At 36.3% G+C, this 17,452-nt stretch overlaps 3 protein-coding genes and 1 pseudogene across 3 annotated transcripts; all 4 read right to left on the reverse strand.

The window, feature by feature from the left end:
• Positions 1-1,717: 1,717 nt before the first annotated feature.
• Positions 1,718-3,173, reverse strand: LOC139867684 (protein JINGUBANG-like). Its single transcript, XM_071856050.1, has one exon. The coding sequence runs from the start codon at positions 3,166-3,168 to the stop codon at positions 1,927-1,929; it is 1,242 nt and encodes a 413-aa protein (XP_071712151.1). The 5' UTR covers positions 3,169-3,173; the 3' UTR covers positions 1,718-1,926.
• A 4,483-nt stretch (positions 3,174-7,656) lies between these two features.
• Positions 7,657-8,895, reverse strand: LOC139868057 (protein JINGUBANG-like). Its single transcript, XM_071856395.1, has one exon. It carries the CDS (start codon positions 8,893-8,895, stop codon positions 7,657-7,659), a length of 1,239 nt encoding a protein of 412 aa, XP_071712496.1.
• A 189-nt stretch (positions 8,896-9,084) lies between these two features.
• LOC139868059 (protein JINGUBANG-like) lies at positions 9,085-10,910 on the reverse strand (annotated as a pseudogene).
• A 2,907-nt stretch (positions 10,911-13,817) lies between these two features.
• Positions 13,818-15,273, reverse strand: LOC139867683 (protein JINGUBANG-like). The gene has a single exon (XM_071856049.1). The coding sequence runs from the start codon at positions 15,266-15,268 to the stop codon at positions 14,027-14,029; it is 1,242 nt and encodes a 413-aa protein (XP_071712150.1). The 5' UTR covers positions 15,269-15,273; the 3' UTR covers positions 13,818-14,026.
• Between the last annotated feature and the right edge of the window lie 2,179 nt (positions 15,274-17,452).

Here is a 17,452-nt window from a genome sequence, read left to right on the forward strand (position 1 = left end):
TTTTTGTGCACGCTTTGTTATATAATAAAAATAAAAATGTCCATGCATATGTATGCCCCTCATCTTTTTGTGCGTATTTTGGGTAAAGCTTTTTGGATATTTGGTGGCCTATAAAATGTATTGCACTATCTGCACATGCACATGCACATGCAGACATTATGTATTTGGTGGTTAGTATTCTGTAAAGAGGCACTATCTCAGCTTTTAATGATGTCTTGAAATCTCATAGAAATGGCTTCTTAACCGCTACTTTAGAGTTCAAAAGAAACATTAGCTTATTTACTGACTATGTGACTATATGATATGATGCTGATATTAGACGTGCAAGTGTAAAAATTACCAAGGAATAAAAGTCTACAAATATGTTGTTGAATAAAGTAGATGGGATTTCTCTTTGTAAATAAAGTAGATTCATGTTTTATAATAATGTGAAAATAAAATCTTCAAAATATTATGATAAATTGCTGGCCAACTGAATATTAGTAGTAACAGTAAATGGTTAACTGGTCCTTGTTCCTCTTAATTTGGTCCATACATGTTTCTTTCATGCCTAGTGATTATGATTCCTGTCTTATATTGGTATGTCTTTTCTTCGTTTTGTTTTCCTTTATGGGGTGGGTTGGGGCAGCTAAAGTACGGTAGGCAGAGAGTTTTTAGGCTAAAATTTTTATGAACTTTAGCGGTTCAGCAGCCACAGGTAGCGTTCAACGTTCAATGACAATATGGTACGGCTCAATTGATGTCACTGGGTGGGTCCAGAAAGATTGAAGAAAAGGGTGGTAAGTTTGGTGTATGCTTTTTACTTATGAAGACACAATCAGGTGGTACAAGTAGAATTTTTGATTACTGTGTGGACCCAACAGTAATAAGAAACGAATTTGTGAATATAGTAGTAATAGGGCCTACTAATGGGAGTGGTGTTAATAATCTCTAATCTTTTTGCTTTCCGAAAAGAAAATCATCTCTAACCTTTTCCCCTACTGACTTTTTAATTTTTAAAGTAGGATCGATGATCACTATTACTATTTCAGTTTACCGATGGTAATTTTATTATGGTAGTCGTTCCCCATGAATCAGCAAAGGTGGTAGGGGAAATCGATTTGAATAATTGATTTATGTAATTACTTTTGGTAGTCATTCCCCATCACCAAAAAGGACATAAGTTGGAGAAGGGGACTTGTGTGAGGTCATGGATATATTTTTAGGTTATAGTTTCTGTCATGCTTTCTAATTGAAATTTTGCCAAACGTAGTCGTATGAGCTGATGTGCGGTGATGAGCATTATATAATCTTGATGAGGTAAATATAGACATCTGCTCATTCGACCCATTTTTGCTATATTGCAGTGCATCTGTTTACACTCAAAAGGTGGCACGTACATTTAAGGTATTCCACATTTAAGTTTGGCCTCCTATCTTTGTTATGCACATTGGGCATGCTGCACTCAGGTTTATAATTTAAAGACTATCTCAATACCTTATAGTATCATTTTTATTTGCTTAACTCTTACTTTAATCACTTTCAATTATCCGTACACCTTAATGCTCAACTCTTTTTGAAATCACTTCCATACTTGGAAGCAGTAGCGGAACCAGGATTTTTTTCACCGGGGGTGAAAACTTTTTTAAAACGTAGCAACTTTTTTGAGCAAAAAATGGAGGTTTTGGGGCAAAAAATGGAGGTTTTTAAGCAAGATTTGGAGGTTTTTTTGGGCAAAATTTGAAGGTTTTGGGGCAAAATTTAGGGAAATTTGAGCAAAATTTGAAGGTTTTGGGGCAAAATATATAGGTTTTGGGGCAAAAAAAAATCCACCGGGGCAAAGTCGAAAAATCCAAATTTTTTACACTAAAATTTCGAATTCGGGGGCGGCTGCTCCCCCTAGGTTCCCTTTGGTTTCGCCCCTGCTTGGAAGTCGCAGTTTACTAGTTATACATGGCAGTACATTAAGTTATCATCTGAAATACAAACTTCAGGCACAAAAATCTGCCAAACTCTGATGTCAGCATCTAGCCCTCCACTGTAGATTATATAAGAAGCTGATGTCACATCAGATAAACAACTGTGATCTCGTTCAGTCGATAAACATTTAACCGGACCTTTATGTCCCTCCAATACCGCCAAACATACGTAACATTTCTCAATTCGTCTCCAAATTCTTATCGTTTCATCTGCAGATCCACTACACAACAAATCCGACACAACACTCAAACACAATACAGACTTTGCATGTCCTTTAAGAATATCGACTGCAACCATGTTATCCTCATCACTCTTCTCCCAAACCATGATGCACCTGTCGCTCGCACCAGAATACAATACATGCTCATTCGTGCTTAGTGCCAATGCGTTAATCCCAGATTTATGTCCGTTTAGTGTAGTAATCAGACAGTGGGTCCCACTTTCTGGTGATTTCCTCCAACATTTTATCCTCTTGTCTGTCGATCCAGTATATACGTCCCCATTGCTCGATACCACAACATCATTAATTGCATCATCGTGTGCATGAGCTACCGACTCTAGGCATTTGAAATCAGTTGTCCGCCAAATCTTTAACGTTATATCCCATGAGACCGAGTAAAGGACCAAACCGTCCTTGGATACGGCTAGTGCTGACACTGTATCGACGTGATGGACCCATGTGGACTTCTTGTTTCGTGACACCTGTACATGGTTCTTTGGCATTAGTAGCTTAATAGCACGATCACCAAATGTTGGTAGTGTGGCTAAGTGTGTTAACTTCTCTTCGTTTTCATCGAGTTTCCATACCCGGATTTTGTGGTCTTGATGGGCGCTGAATATTTTGTCAGAAGAAGCTACTATTGACTTCACTGCACCTTTTCCTGACGTCATCATGCTACCGCTTACATATTCTTGATCAAATTCAGACGTTAATCTATCACGCTTCCACATTTGAATTTCTTTGTTTGAAGAGCCAGCGTATAGGAATTTCCCGTCTATGACAATAGAGGAGATGTAGGAGTCGTTTCCTTTAATAGTAGAGATGCATTGATGTTTAGCGGATAGTTGGTAATCTAAATCTTGTGATGTGATGTTTGCAATTGATGGTTGAATTGATTGGGTGTATAAAAAGCTTGAGTCTTGGTGAAAAAAATAAGAATGTTGAGTCTGTGATTCATTTTGTGAATCGAAGGTTTGAAGATGTGACATCTTCTTTGGTGTAAAATGAAAAGTGAAAGCTTATGGAAATCAAGTTTGATATCTGAGGAGTTTATAAGAATTCACTAAGGTTAGGAGTTTGTTTGTCGAAAAGTGCTCTTGGTTGTCCGTTATTTAACTGAAAAATATCAACTCAACTTTAAAATTAGTAGGATGATCATCCACTTAATTGGTTCTTTTCTCTATAGTTTATTGTTCAAGTTGACCCTATTATAGACAACTATGTGATCCTTTTTTTGTGGAAAAAGACAGACATGCGTGTCTCTGGTTATTTATTGAAACAATCAAAATATCTACACACTAGTCACTTTATGAAAATTAGAGTACCCCCTTTTGACTTCTTACATACCCACCCACCCACCCATATTACCATCTCTACTTTACATCACCAAGTAAAACTTAGTTTCTAAGGTTCTTATGGCTCTAACTATTCCTTTAAAAGATAGGGAACTGGAAGCAAGACAAAGAACACTTGATAAACTGCATATACTTTCAAAGTTGTATGCAGCATTTTGACTGTCATAAGTGTTTAATAAATACTCCGTAATTTTTTAGGATATTTTAGTCTCCAACTATATGATTATTTAAGTTAGGAAGAAGTCCGCAACTATGATGGTACATAAAGTACTGATAGGGACCCTGTCTTTTTAACCTACATGGCAACTGGCAAGGCAATGTCGTGTTTATGCAAAACCTAAAAGAGATGCAAAAATAGCGATCGAATTTGTATTTATTTTTAAAGTAACAACATGTCCTAAAAGATTGGTGTTCATACCTAATTCTGTTATGATATGCTATTACCTTTTTCCCTAATTTATGCACCATTAAATCCACTGTCTAGGACCCTAATGTTTGTACATATATGTTGTAGTGCACTCAATTTGCCACCAAGGAAACACTAAAATAAACCAAATATTTTATGCAACATTAAATCCACTGTCTAGGACCCTAATGTTTGTACATATATGTTGTAGTGCACTCAATTTGCCACCAAGGAAACACTAAAATAAACCAAATAAAAAATCAGCATCTTTTTTCATCATGGGCATCACTATCAGTATTAAGCAACCAATACTACTTGTTTACAGAAAGTTTGTTTTCTTTTTATTACTAGTTTCTGGAACATTTTTGTTACTTTTGTACTGTCAATCAAATGGCCATGCATATGCATTTACATCTTTTTGTGCGTATATTGGGTAAAGCATTTTGGATATTTTGGGCAAGTGCACATGCAGACATTATGTATTTGGTGGTTAGGTTTAATTGTGTGTAGAGGCATTATCTCAGCTTTTAATGATGTTCCAGGTTTGTTAAAATCTCGTAGAAATGGCTTCTAAGTCGCTTCGTTAGATTTCAAAAGAAACATTAGCTTTTTTACTGACTACGTGATGATGATTTTAGTTAGATAACATTGCAAATGTTTCAATGATATAAGGTCACTCTCAACCATAACACACTACTTCAAATTAACACATTAGCGCCATGTGAGCATTTCTTTTCCATCATTCACTCATCACATATCACTACCATTCATAACACGCTTCTTCAAATTAACATTGACCACTATATTAATTAATTAATACAAAATATAAGCTTTAATGCTAAATATACAACAAAAAATTACATGAGGTTACGTGATGAAATATGTTGTGAATTGGCGTAGAGAGTGGCGATCAAAGATTGGCTAGACTTTGTCTTCGTACTGCGTCATCTTTGGCTTGGTTTTGGCACATGTTTGGTGAGCCCTTTTTCGTTATTGTTTGCAATGCTCTAACTGAAAAAATAATCAAGGAATAAAAGTCTAGAAATATGTAATTGAAAAAATAGATGGGTCCCTTTGTAAGCTATGATACCATTGAAGTAGAGGGGGGATGACTTTTTCTAACCCCGGGTAGAGAGTCTTTCGAAGGGTGGAGAAATGACTTCCCTTTTTATTCTATGGTTGATGAATACCTCCCCTATACCTCTCACTTTTGTGGGATTAGGTGGTGTTGTAGTTGTAAGGTACCATTGTAATAAAATCTTTAAAATATTATGATAAATTAAAGATATTGTTGGCCAGTTGAATATAAGTAGTAATAGTGATTGGTTAACTGGTCATTGTTCATCTTGGTCTATACATGTTTCTTTTATGCTAGGTGATTATTGATATAACACAAGTCTCAATTAACTCACAAATACAGATTAATTAAAAGAAATGATTGAGACACATGGGACAAGAAAGAAAAGAACCAAAACTAACTTTCTGTCACTTTATTCATTAATAAGCATAACATATATATAAGTAAAAAAACTAAAACTACCAGTACCACTAACCATTTACATCTACCAAGCCACTAACCATTTACACCTACAAAACCGGGAACATACAATCCACTCTCCCACGTTTGAATTTGCCTAGTTCAACTCTAGAAACAATCTCGACACCAACAATACAAATTGTATCTACCTATAGGAGACTAATTTATTAAATTAATACCAAATTAATCTATAGCCAATATTTAACAAAATATTAACTATCCAAATTTGTAACCATGCAACATTTTAACAAATGATATAACCAATTATTAGTTCCAACAATTATGATACCTGGATTATATTGGTACGTCTTTTATTCGATTTGTTTTCCTTTTCGGATGGATTGGGGACAGCCAAAGTACGGTAGGCAGAAAGAGAGTTTTTAAGGCTAAACTTCTTTTTTTTTGTTTTTTTTTTTTTTTTTTATCAATATCAACTTTAGTAGTTTAGCAGCCACTGGTGGTGTTCATTGTTCAATGACATTATGGTACTCGTACATCTCAATTGTAGTCACTGGGTCCAGGAAGAGTGTTTGCTTTTTAGTTATGGAGACACAATCAGGTGGTCCAAGTAGAATTCTTGATTACTGTGTGGACCCAACGCTAAGAGCATTTGTAGTGGTAGTTCGTGTTGTGTACTTTTTGCACTTTTTTAGTGACTAGGACGTGTTGTGTTGTTGAGTGGAGTAGTGGTGGTGTTGGTTAGGAGTATTGTGGTGATGTGGCAAAATATAATTGAGTAATTATTAAAAAGGGTATAAAAATATTATTTTTATAATAAAAAAATAATAAAAAAAAAAAGCAACGCACGTTTTGGTAGCCGTTGAACTCGACCAAACGCGACGAAAACGGGAACCGGAAACGCGTGGATACTCGACCTCGCCGGCGTTTTGGTGCTGCCACATGGGATACAACGGGGTTGTATCATCCCCGATACAAACAGCCTAATAAGAAACGAAATTGTGAATAGAGTAATAGGACCTACTATTGGGTGGTATTAATAATCTCAAATCTTCTGTTTTCCAAAAAGAAAATCATTTCTAACCTTTCCCCTTACTGACTTTAATTTTAAAGTAAGATTGATTGATTGATTGATTGATGATCACAGCCAGTAGTCTAGATTAAGTACATACTATTTCGGTTTACTGATGGTATGTTTTATTCTAGGATTCGTTCCCCATGAATCAACAAAGGTGGTGGAGGGGAAATAGGATGAACGGTGGGATCGATTTGATGAATTGGTTTATTGTAGTCATTCCCCATTATCAAAAAGGACAGTAGGTGGAGAAAGGGACCTGTGTGAGGCATGGATATATTTCTAGGCTATAGTTTCTGTCATGCTTTATAATTGAAATTTTGCCAAACGTAGTCGAATGAGCTGATGTAAGGTGATGAGCATTATATAATTTTGATGAGGTAAATATACAGTATCTGCTTATTCGACCCATTTTCGCTATATTGCAGTGCATTTGTGAATACTCAAGAGGTGGCACATTTAAGGTATTCCACATTTAAGTTTGGCCTCCTATCTTTGTTATGCATATTGGGTTGAAATGGGTCATAGGTCAAATGGGACAATTTTTTAAACGGGTTTAAATGGGTCACGTTGGGTTGGTTTGGGTAACGGGTCACAGATGAATTGGGTCAAATGGGTTACATCGTTTTTAATTTTTTTTTTTTTTTTTTACATTTATTACATTATTTTAGTTATTATTATTTGTTATATATACATAAGAAATATCAATATACATAATAAATGATATAACCATGAACGCTTTCATAATTTTTTGACGGATGAAACTTTTTATGCTCGACCCATTCACAAAATCCATTAGACCTATTTCTATTTATTGATCTTTGAGTATTGATACCCATTAAACATGTTCCTTCATCTTTTGTATAGGACTCAATAGGTTGGAGAGAAACCCATTTGGATCTTTTTTTAAGTTTTAATTTACATTGTTAGGCCTAATTTTCTCAAGACCCAAATGACCCGAAAGCTTAACCCATTTGACCCGAATTTGAGTGTATGGGTCTCAATTGCTAGGTATACTCAATCTCAATACCTTATAGTATCATTTTATTTGCTTAACTCTTACTTTAATCACTTCCATTTATTCGTACACCTTAATGCTCAACTCTTATAAAATTACTTCCATACTTTCTAGTTGCAGTTTACTAGTTATATATGGCATGACATTAAGTTATCATCTAAAATACAAACTTTAGGCACAAAAATCTGCCAAACTCTGATGTCAGCATCTAGGCCCCCACTGTAGATTAGATAAGAAGCCGATGTATCAGATAAACAACCGTGATCTGGTTCCGTAGATAAACATTTAACCGGACCTTTATGTCCCTCCAACACCACTAAGCATAAGTAGCATTTCTCAATTCGTCTCCAAATTCTTATCGTTTCATCCGCAGATCCACTACACAACAAATCCAACACAACACTCAAACACAATATCGACTTTGCGTGCCCCTTTAGAATATCGACTGCAACCATGTTATCCTCATCACTTTTCTCCCAAACCATGATGTATTTGTCACTCGCACCAGAGTACAAAACACGCTCGTTCGTGCTTAGTGCCAATGCGTTAATCCCAGATTTATGTCCCTTTAGTGTAGTAATCAGACAGTGGGTCCCACTTTCTGGTGATTTCCTCCAACATTTTATCTTCTTGTCTGTGGATCCTGTATAAACGTCCCCATTGCTCGATACCACAACATCGTTTATTGCATCATCGTGTTCATGAGCTACCGACTCTAGGCATTTGAAATCGGTTTTCCGCCAAATCTTTAACGTTCTATCCCATGAGACTGAGTAAAGAAGCAAACCGTCCCTGGACACCGCTAGTGCTGACACTGTATCATTGTGATGGACCCAGGTGGACTTTTTGTGACGTGACACCTGTACCTGGTTGTTTGGCATAAGGAGCTTAATTGCCCGATCACCAAATGTTGGTAGTGTGGCTAAGTGTGTTAACTTCTCTTCGTTTTCATCGAGTTTCCATACACGGATTTTGTGGTCTTGATGGGCGCTGAACATTTTGTCACCAGAAGCTACTAGTGACTTCACCGCACCTTTTCCTGACATCATCATGCTACTGCTTACATATTCATGATCAAATTCAGACGTTAATCTATCACGCTTCCACATTTGAATTTCTTTGTTTGAAGAACCAGCGTATAGGAACTTCCCGCCTATGACAATAGAGGAGATGTAGGAGTCGTTTCCTTTAATAGTAGAGATGCATTGATGTTTAGTGGATAGTTGGTAATCTGAATCTTGTGATTTGATGGTTGCAATTGATGGTTGGGTTGATTGGGTGTATAAAAGGTTTGAGTCTTGGTGAAGGTAGTAAGAATGCTGAGTCTGTAATTCATTTTGTGAATCGAAGGTTTGAAGATGTGACATCTTTATTGTAAAATGAAATCAAGTTTGATATCTGAGGAGTTTTTAAGAATTCACTAAGGGTATTTAATCGATAAATATGAACTCAACTTTCCATTGTATGCAACATCAGTGGACTTTAAAATTAGTGGGATGCTCATCCACATAATTAGTTCATGTCTTGTTAGTTTATTGTTTAATAAGTTGACCCTGTTATAGACAGCCTATGTGACCCTTTATGAAACTTAGAGTACCACTTTCTGGTGATTTCCTCCAACATTTTATCTTCTTGTCTGTCGATCCAGTATAAACGTTCCCATTACTCGTTACCACAACATCATTTATTGCATCCTAATGTGCATGATCAACTGACTCTAAACATTTAAAATCGGTTGTCCGCCAAATCTTTAACGTTCTATCCCATGAGACCGAGTAAAGGAACAAGCCGTCCCTGGATACGGCTAGTGCTGACACTGTATCGACGTGATGGACCCACGTGGACGTCTTGTGACGTGACACCTGTACGTGGTTGTTTGGCATTAGGAGCTTAATAGCCCGATCACCAAATGTTGGTAGTGTGGCTAAGTGTGTTAACTTCTCTTCGTTTTCATCGAGTTTCCATACACGGATTTTGTGGTCTTGATGGGCGCTGAATATTTTGTCAGCTGAAGCTACTAGTGACTTCACCGCACCTTTTCCTGACATCATCATGCTACTGCTTACATATTCATGATCAAATTCAGACGTTAATCTATCACGCTTCCACATTTGAATTTCTTTGATTGAAGAACCAGCGTATAGGAACTTCCCGCCTATGACAATAGAGGAGATGTAGGAGTCGTTTCCTTTAATAGTAGAGATGCATTGATGTTTAGCGGGTAGTCTAACAGAAAAGTGTTATTGGTTGTCTGGTATTTAAATGAAAAATATCAACTCAACTTTCCATCGTATGCAACATTAGTGGACTTTAAAATTCGTGGGATGATCATCCACTTAATTGTTTAAAAAAAAAAAAAAAAACATTATCGGCAGAGACATAATCATCCACTTAATTGGTTCATGTCTCTTTAGTTTATTTATTTTTTAAGTTGACCCTATTATAGACAACTATGTGACCCTTTTCTTTGGACAAAGGATGTCTCTGGTTGTTTATTGAAAAAACTAGTTGTGGAGCCCTCGTTTCGCGCCGGGGTCTCCGTTTTTAATGTGAATTAAAAAAAGTCTTGATCTATTTTTTAAAAAGAATTTTTTTCGACATTTAATATTGAAGGGTTGTTCCTTTTGTGAAAGTTGCTTCTTTTAGAGTTGGTTTTTTTTTTTTTTTAAAGTTACTTGATCTATTTTGTAAAAAAGAATATTTTTCGACATCTTTTGGTAGCATTGAAGGGTTGTTCCTTTTATAAAAGTTGTCACTTTTATCGTTGAGGGAAAAAAAAAGTTAGTTGATTTTTTTGTAAAAAAAAGATTTTTTCGACATCTTTTGGTAACATTGAAGGGTTGGTTCTTTTACGAAAGTTGTTCTTTTATCGTTGGAGACAAAAAAAAGGTGAAATGACGAAAATACCCCTGATTACTATTGGTGCATAGTGCTACAGTGTTTTTTCTATTAGATATATAGATAATTAATAATATCTACTCACATTTGACACACTATTCACTTTATAAAAATTAGAGTCCCCCCTTTTAATCTCGTATTACCACCTCTACTTTACATCACCAAGTAAAACTTAGTTTCTAAGGTTCTTATAGCTCTAACTATTTTTTTAAAAGCTAGAGATTTGAACTGCCTTTGTGGCTCAATGATTCAACCCCAATACCTTGAGTATTGGGCATGGTAGAGGTCAAGGGAAGGGTTCAATCCCGGCTATGTAAAAAGTCAGTGAGGGAGGTTTTACCTTCTCGTACGCAGGAAGTTGACCAGATCCACATGTCTGTATGGATTGATGGATTGGGTTGCTATTTTGCGGTACAGGTTTTCGCCCGGAAACACATGTGTGCGTGGAAAATGATCCTAATGATACGCATATCCGCATGACCATGCGGATTACGCATCCAAAAGCTTGAACCGCATATGGCACGGGTATAGTCGCACTCTATGCGCCTATGCCATCTGATGTGAGTTCATATACTTGCATAAGGGTTCAGTATATTCTAGAAGAATGTACGATTCAGATATTTTCTTTAAATAATGAAAGTTAGTTGGGATAAGATCACATTTAATTCGGGAAGAGATTCTATCAAAACCCTAATTCGTGAGCCTATAAATATATAGCTCATAAACCCTAAATAATACAACAATCAATCGTTACTCATACGTAACAACATACACATCGTCGTACGAACAAGCTTCATACGATCATCAACGTAAAGACTTTCAGGTATGTTCCATACATCAATTGTATGAAACATCAGTGGACTTTAAAATTAGTGGGATGCTCATCCACATAATTAGTTCATGTCTTGTTAGTTTATTGTTTAATAAGTTGACCCTGTTATAGACAGCCTATGTGACCCTTTATGAAACTTAGAGTACCCCTTTTACTCTCTTAAATAACCACCCGCCCATAGTACCACCTCTACTTTACATCACCAAGTAAAACTTAGTGTTTAAGGTTCTTATGGCTTTAACTATTCCAATATAAGATATAGAAAGTAACACAAAGAAACTCTTGATATAGTGCGTATACTCTCCAAAGTACTATGAAGCATTTCGACTGTCATAATTGTTTGATAAATAGTTTTTTAGGACATTTTTCTCCACGTCGCTTTAGAGGCAACATCACCGATATTTAGTCTCCTTCGATATAATTATTTAAGTTAGGAGGAAGTCCTTAAGGACCGTAACTATGATGTCATATGAAGTACCGATAGGGGCCCTGTTCTTTGAACCTATTTGGCCATGGTATTGCCAACCCTAAAAGAGATGCAAAAATAGTAATCGAATTTGTATTTATATCAAAAGTATCACCATAGCCTAAAAACTGGTCTTGCTGTAAAAAAACGCCTGAAAACTGCTCTTTATATCTAATTCTGCTATGATATGCTATTACCTTTTTCCCTAATTTTATTTGGACCAATCCTTTATGCAATTATAAATCCAGTGTCTTGCTCCCTAATGCTTGTACATACATGTTGTAGTGCACCCAATGTGCCACCAAGGAAACACTAAAATAAACCAAGTAAAAAATCAGTATTTTTTCCATTATGGGGAGCACTATCAGTTTTAAGCAACCAATAGTATTTGTTTACAGAAAGTTTGTTTTCTTTTCATTAGTTTCTGGAAGATTTTTGTTGCTTTTTTGTGCACGCTTTGTTATATAATAAAAATAAAAATGTCCATGCATATGTATGCCCCTCATCTTTTTGTGCGTATTTTGGGTAAAGCTTTTTGGATATTTGGTGGCCTATAAAATGTATTGCACTATCTGCACATGCAGACATTATGTATTTGGTGGTTAGTATTCTGTAAAGAGGCACTATCTCAGCTTTTAATGATGTCTTGAAATCTCATAGAAATGGCTTCTTAACCGCTACTTTAGAGTTCAAAAGAAACATTAGCGTATTTACTGACTATGTGACTATATGATATGATGCTGATATTAGACGTGTAAGTGTAAAAATTACCAAGGAATAGATTCATGTTTTATAATAATGTGAAAATAAAATCTTCAAAATATTATGATAAATTGCTGGCCAACTGAATATTAGTAGTAACAGTAAATGGTTAACTGGTCCTTGTTCCTCTTAATTTGGTCCATACATGTTTCTTTCATGCCTAGTGATTATGATTCCTGTCTTATATTGGTATGTCTTTTCTTCGTTTTGTTTTCCTTTATGGGGTGGGTTGGGGCAGCTAAAGTAGGGTAGGCAGAGAGTTTTTAGGCTAAAATTTTTATCAACTTTAGTGGTTCAGCAGCCACAGGTAGCGTTCAACGTTCAATGACAATATGGTACGGCTCAATTGATGTCACTGGGTGGCTCCAGAAAGATTGAAGAAAAGGGTGGTAAGTTTGGTGTATGCTTTTTTTACTTGTGAAGACACAATCAGGTGGTACAAGTAGAATTTTTGATTACTGTGTGGACCCAACAGTAATAAGAAACGAATTTGTGAATATAGTAGTAAAATAGGGCCTACTAATGGGAGTGGTGTTAATAATCTCTAATCTTTTTGCTTTCCGAAAAGAAAATCATCTCTAACCTTTTCCCCTACTGACTTTTTAATTTTTAAAGTAGGATCGATGATCACTATTACTATTTCAGTTTACCGATGGTAATTTTATTATGGTAGTCGTTCCCCATGAATCAGCAAAGGTGGTAGGGGAAATCGATTTGAATAATTGATTTATGTAATTACTTTTGGTAGTCATTCCCCATCACCAAAAAGGACATAAGTTGGAGAAGGGGACTTGTGTGAGGTCATGGATATATTTTTAGGTTATAGTTTCTGTCATGCTTTCTAATTGAAATTTTGCCAAACGTAGTCGTATGAGCTGATGTGCGGTGATGAGCATTATATAATCTTGATGAGGTAAATATAGACATCTGCTCATTCGACCCATTTTTGCTATATTGCAGTGCATCTGTTTACACTCAAAAGGTGGCACGTACATTTAAGGTATTCCACATTTAAGTTTGGCCTCCTATCTTTGTTATGCACATTGGGCATGCTGCACTCAGGTTTATAATTTAAAGACTATCTCAATACCTTATAGTATCATTTTTATTTGCTTAACTCTTACTTTAATCACTTTCAATTATCCGTACACCTTAATGCTCAACTCTTTTTGAAATCACTTCCATACTTGGAAGCAGTAGCGGAACCAGGATTTTTTTCACCGGGGGTGAAAACTTTTTTAAAACGTAGCAACTTTTTTGAGCAAAAAATGGAGGTTTTGGGGCAAAAAATGGAGGTTTTTAAGCAAGATTTGGAGGTTTTTTTGGGCAAAATTTGAAGGTTTTGGGGCAAAATTTAGGGAAATTTGAGCAAAATTTGAAGGTTTTGGGGCAAAATATATAGGTTTTGGGGCAAAAAAAAATCCACCGGGGCAAAGTCGAAAAATCCAAATTTTTTACACTAAAATTTCGAATTCGGGGGCGGCTGCTCCCCCTAGGTTCCCTTTGGTTTCGCCCCTGCTTGGAAGTCGCAGTTTACTAGTTATACATGGCAGTACATTAAGTTATCATCTGAAATACAAACTTCAGGCACAAAAATCTGCCAAACTCTGATGTCAGCATCTAGCCCTCCACTGTAGATTATATAAGAAGCTGATGTCACATCAGATAAACAACTGTGATCTCGTTCAGTCGATAAACATTTAACCGGACCTTTATGTCCCTCCAATACCGCCAAACATACGTAACATTTCTCAATTCGTCTCCAAATTCTTATCGTTTCATCTGCAGATCCACTACACAACAAATCCGACACAACACTCAAACACAATACAGACTTTGCATGTCCTTTAAGAATATCGACTGCAACCATGTTATCCTCATCACTCTTCTCCCAAACCATGATGCACCTGTCGCTCGCACCAGAATACAATACATGCTCATTCGTGCTTAGTGCCAATGCGTTAATCCCAGATTTATGTCCGTTTAGTGTAGTAATCAGACAGTGGGTCCCACTTTCTGGTGATTTCCTCCAACATTTTATCCTCTTGTCTGTCGATCCAGTATATACGTCCCCATTGCTCGATACCACAACATCATTAATTGCATCATCGTGTGCATGAGCTACCGACTCTAGGCATTTGAAATCAGTTGTCCGCCAAATCTTTAACGTTATATCCCATGAGACCGAGTAAAGGACCAAACCGTCCTTGGATACGGCTAGTGCTGACACTGTATCGACGTGATGGACCCATGTGGACTTCTTGTTTCGTGACACCTGTACATGGTTCTTTGGCATTAGTAGCTTAATAGCACGATCACCAAATGTTGGTAGTGTGGCTAAGTGTGTTAACTTCTCTTCGTTTTCATCGAGTTTCCATACCCGGATTTTGTGGTCTTGATGGGCGCTGAATATTTTGTCAGAAGAAGCTACTATTGACTTCACTGCACCTTTTCCTGACGTCATCATGCTACCGCTTACATATTCTTGATCAAATTCAGACGTTAATCTATCACGCTTCCACATTTGAATTTCTTTGTTTGAAGAGCCAGCGTATAGGAATTTCCCGTCTATGACAATAGAGGAGATGTAGGAGTCGTTTCCTTTAATAGTAGAGATGCATTGATGTTTAGCGGATAGTTGGTAATCTAAATCTTGTGATGTGATGTTTGCAATTGATGGTTGAATTGATTGGGTGTATAAAAAGCTTGAGTCTTGGTGAAAAAAATAAGAATGTTGAGTCTGTGATTCATTTTGTGAATCGAAGGTTTGAAGATGTGACATCTTCTTTGGTGTAAAATGAAAAGTGAAAGCTTATGGAAATCAAGTTTGATATCTGAGGAGTTTATAAGAATTCACTAAGGTTAGGAGTTTGTTTGTCGAAAAGTGCTCTTGGTTGTCCGGTATTTAACTGAAAAATATCAACTCAACTTTAAAATTAGTGGGATGATCATCCACTTAATTGGTTCTTTTCTCTATAGTTTATTGTTCAAGTTGACCCTATTATAGACAACTATGTGATTCTTTTTTTGGGGAAAAAGACAGACATGCGTGTCTCTGGTTATTTATTGAAACAATCAATAATATCTACACACTAGTCACTTTATGAAAATTAGAGTAACCCCTTTTGACTTCTTACATACCCACCCACCCATATTACCACCTCTACTTTACATCACCAAGTAAAACTTAGTTTCTAATAAGATTCTTATGGCTCTTAACTATTCCTTTAAAAGATAGAGAACTGGAAGTAAGACAAAGAACACTTGATATACTGTGTATACTTCAAAGTAGTATGCAGCATTTTGACTGTCCTAAGTGTTTAATAAATACAGTTTTTAGGATATTTTAGTCTCCAACTATATGATTATTTAAGTTAGGAAGAAGTCCGTAACTATGATGGTACATAAAGTACTGATAGGGACCCTGTCTTTTTAACCTGCATGCCAACTGGCAAGGCAATGTCGTGTTTATGCAAAACCTAAAAGAGATGCAAAAATAGCGATCGAATTTGTATTTATTTTTAAAGTAACAGCATGGCCTAAAAGATTGGTGTTCATACCTAATCCTGTTATGATATGCTATTACCCTTTTCCCTAATTTATGCAACATTAAATCCACTGTCTAGGACCCTAATGTTTGTACATATATGTTGTAGTGCACTCAATTTGCCACCAAGGAAACACTCTAAAAAATCAGCATCTTTTTTCATCATGGCATCACTATCAGTATTAAGCAACCAATACTACTTGTTTACAGAAAGTTTGTTTTCTTTTTATTACTAGTTTCTGGAACATTTTTGTTACTTTTGTACACGCTTTATTGTCAATCAAATGGCCATGCATATGCATTTACATCTTTTTGTGCGTATATTGGGTAAAGCATTTTGGATATTTTGGGCAAGTGCACATGAAGACTGATCAATCCTTAATTAGCGATGTTACTTAATTACGGATTGAATGCAATAAGAATGTAATGGAGGATAGAATGTTTGATAATTATTTTGGGCCCCGATGATCGTCTTTCACTTTAACTATCAAGTGATCAACCACCCCGACCCGGTCTTGATTGTTAATTAGCTTAATTCACCTTTGCGCGGTGTAAAAATCCCTTGGGCAAGATCACAAGTGGAAATTACAAAGGCTTAGGCAAAATGGCAGTGAATCAACAACCCATAAATGAGAGGCCAAGCTCCCTATTTATAGGATTTGAAATATCCGCGGTCTGCGAGTTACTTAACTATCCGCGGAAACTCAGCGGATTAAACCGCGGTTTTGCATTAATGCGAAAACATAACCGCTGCACTTATTTTCAGCGAATGTTGCATAGCTTTGCCTTTGGCCTTTAGCCAATAAAATATACATATACAATGCTATGTATATGATCAAGTCCCCCCAGTTTATTATGATACATTTTCGCGAAGCAAATGCATCATGATAAACTCTAAAAATAAAGAAGTGCTCCGTAAAATATTTCGCAACCAATATTTTATATTTTTTACCGCCCATTTATTACCGTTGTTTTTATTAAGCTCAACGCGTAATTACAACGGTAACTTTCGCCAATCTGTCAAATCAGAACGCTGTAACGGCTAGAAAATTACCGTTTACATGTTGCGGTAATTTCAACCATTTAAATGCAATGATTATCTTTTCAACTTGCTCGCCCTAATTCTTATTATAAATAGCTGGTTATTCCGCATAAAAACTTTACACCTTTCTCTCCCAATTTCGCATTCAATCGTATTCTGCCAATCACAATCGTGCTTTGCAATTAGCCAATCGAACCTTCAATTTCATCAATTCAACCTCCGATTTAGCTTTTCTTATCATCAATGGCTTCCTCTTCATCTATGCACACTCCAGGAGGCTATGTTTCCTATATGACGGAAACAAAACTTCAAACCCTACAAGAATGGTATCCACCACTTGCCCAATTTGTTCCTACCGCGCCTGCGGCAGAACAGCG

Source organism: Rutidosis leptorrhynchoides, chromosome 9 (genome assembly GCF_046630445.1).
Source record: "Rutidosis leptorrhynchoides isolate AG116_Rl617_1_P2 chromosome 9, CSIRO_AGI_Rlap_v1, whole genome shotgun sequence".
NCBI lineage: Eukaryota > Viridiplantae > Streptophyta > Magnoliopsida > Asterales > Asteraceae > Rutidosis > Rutidosis leptorrhynchoides.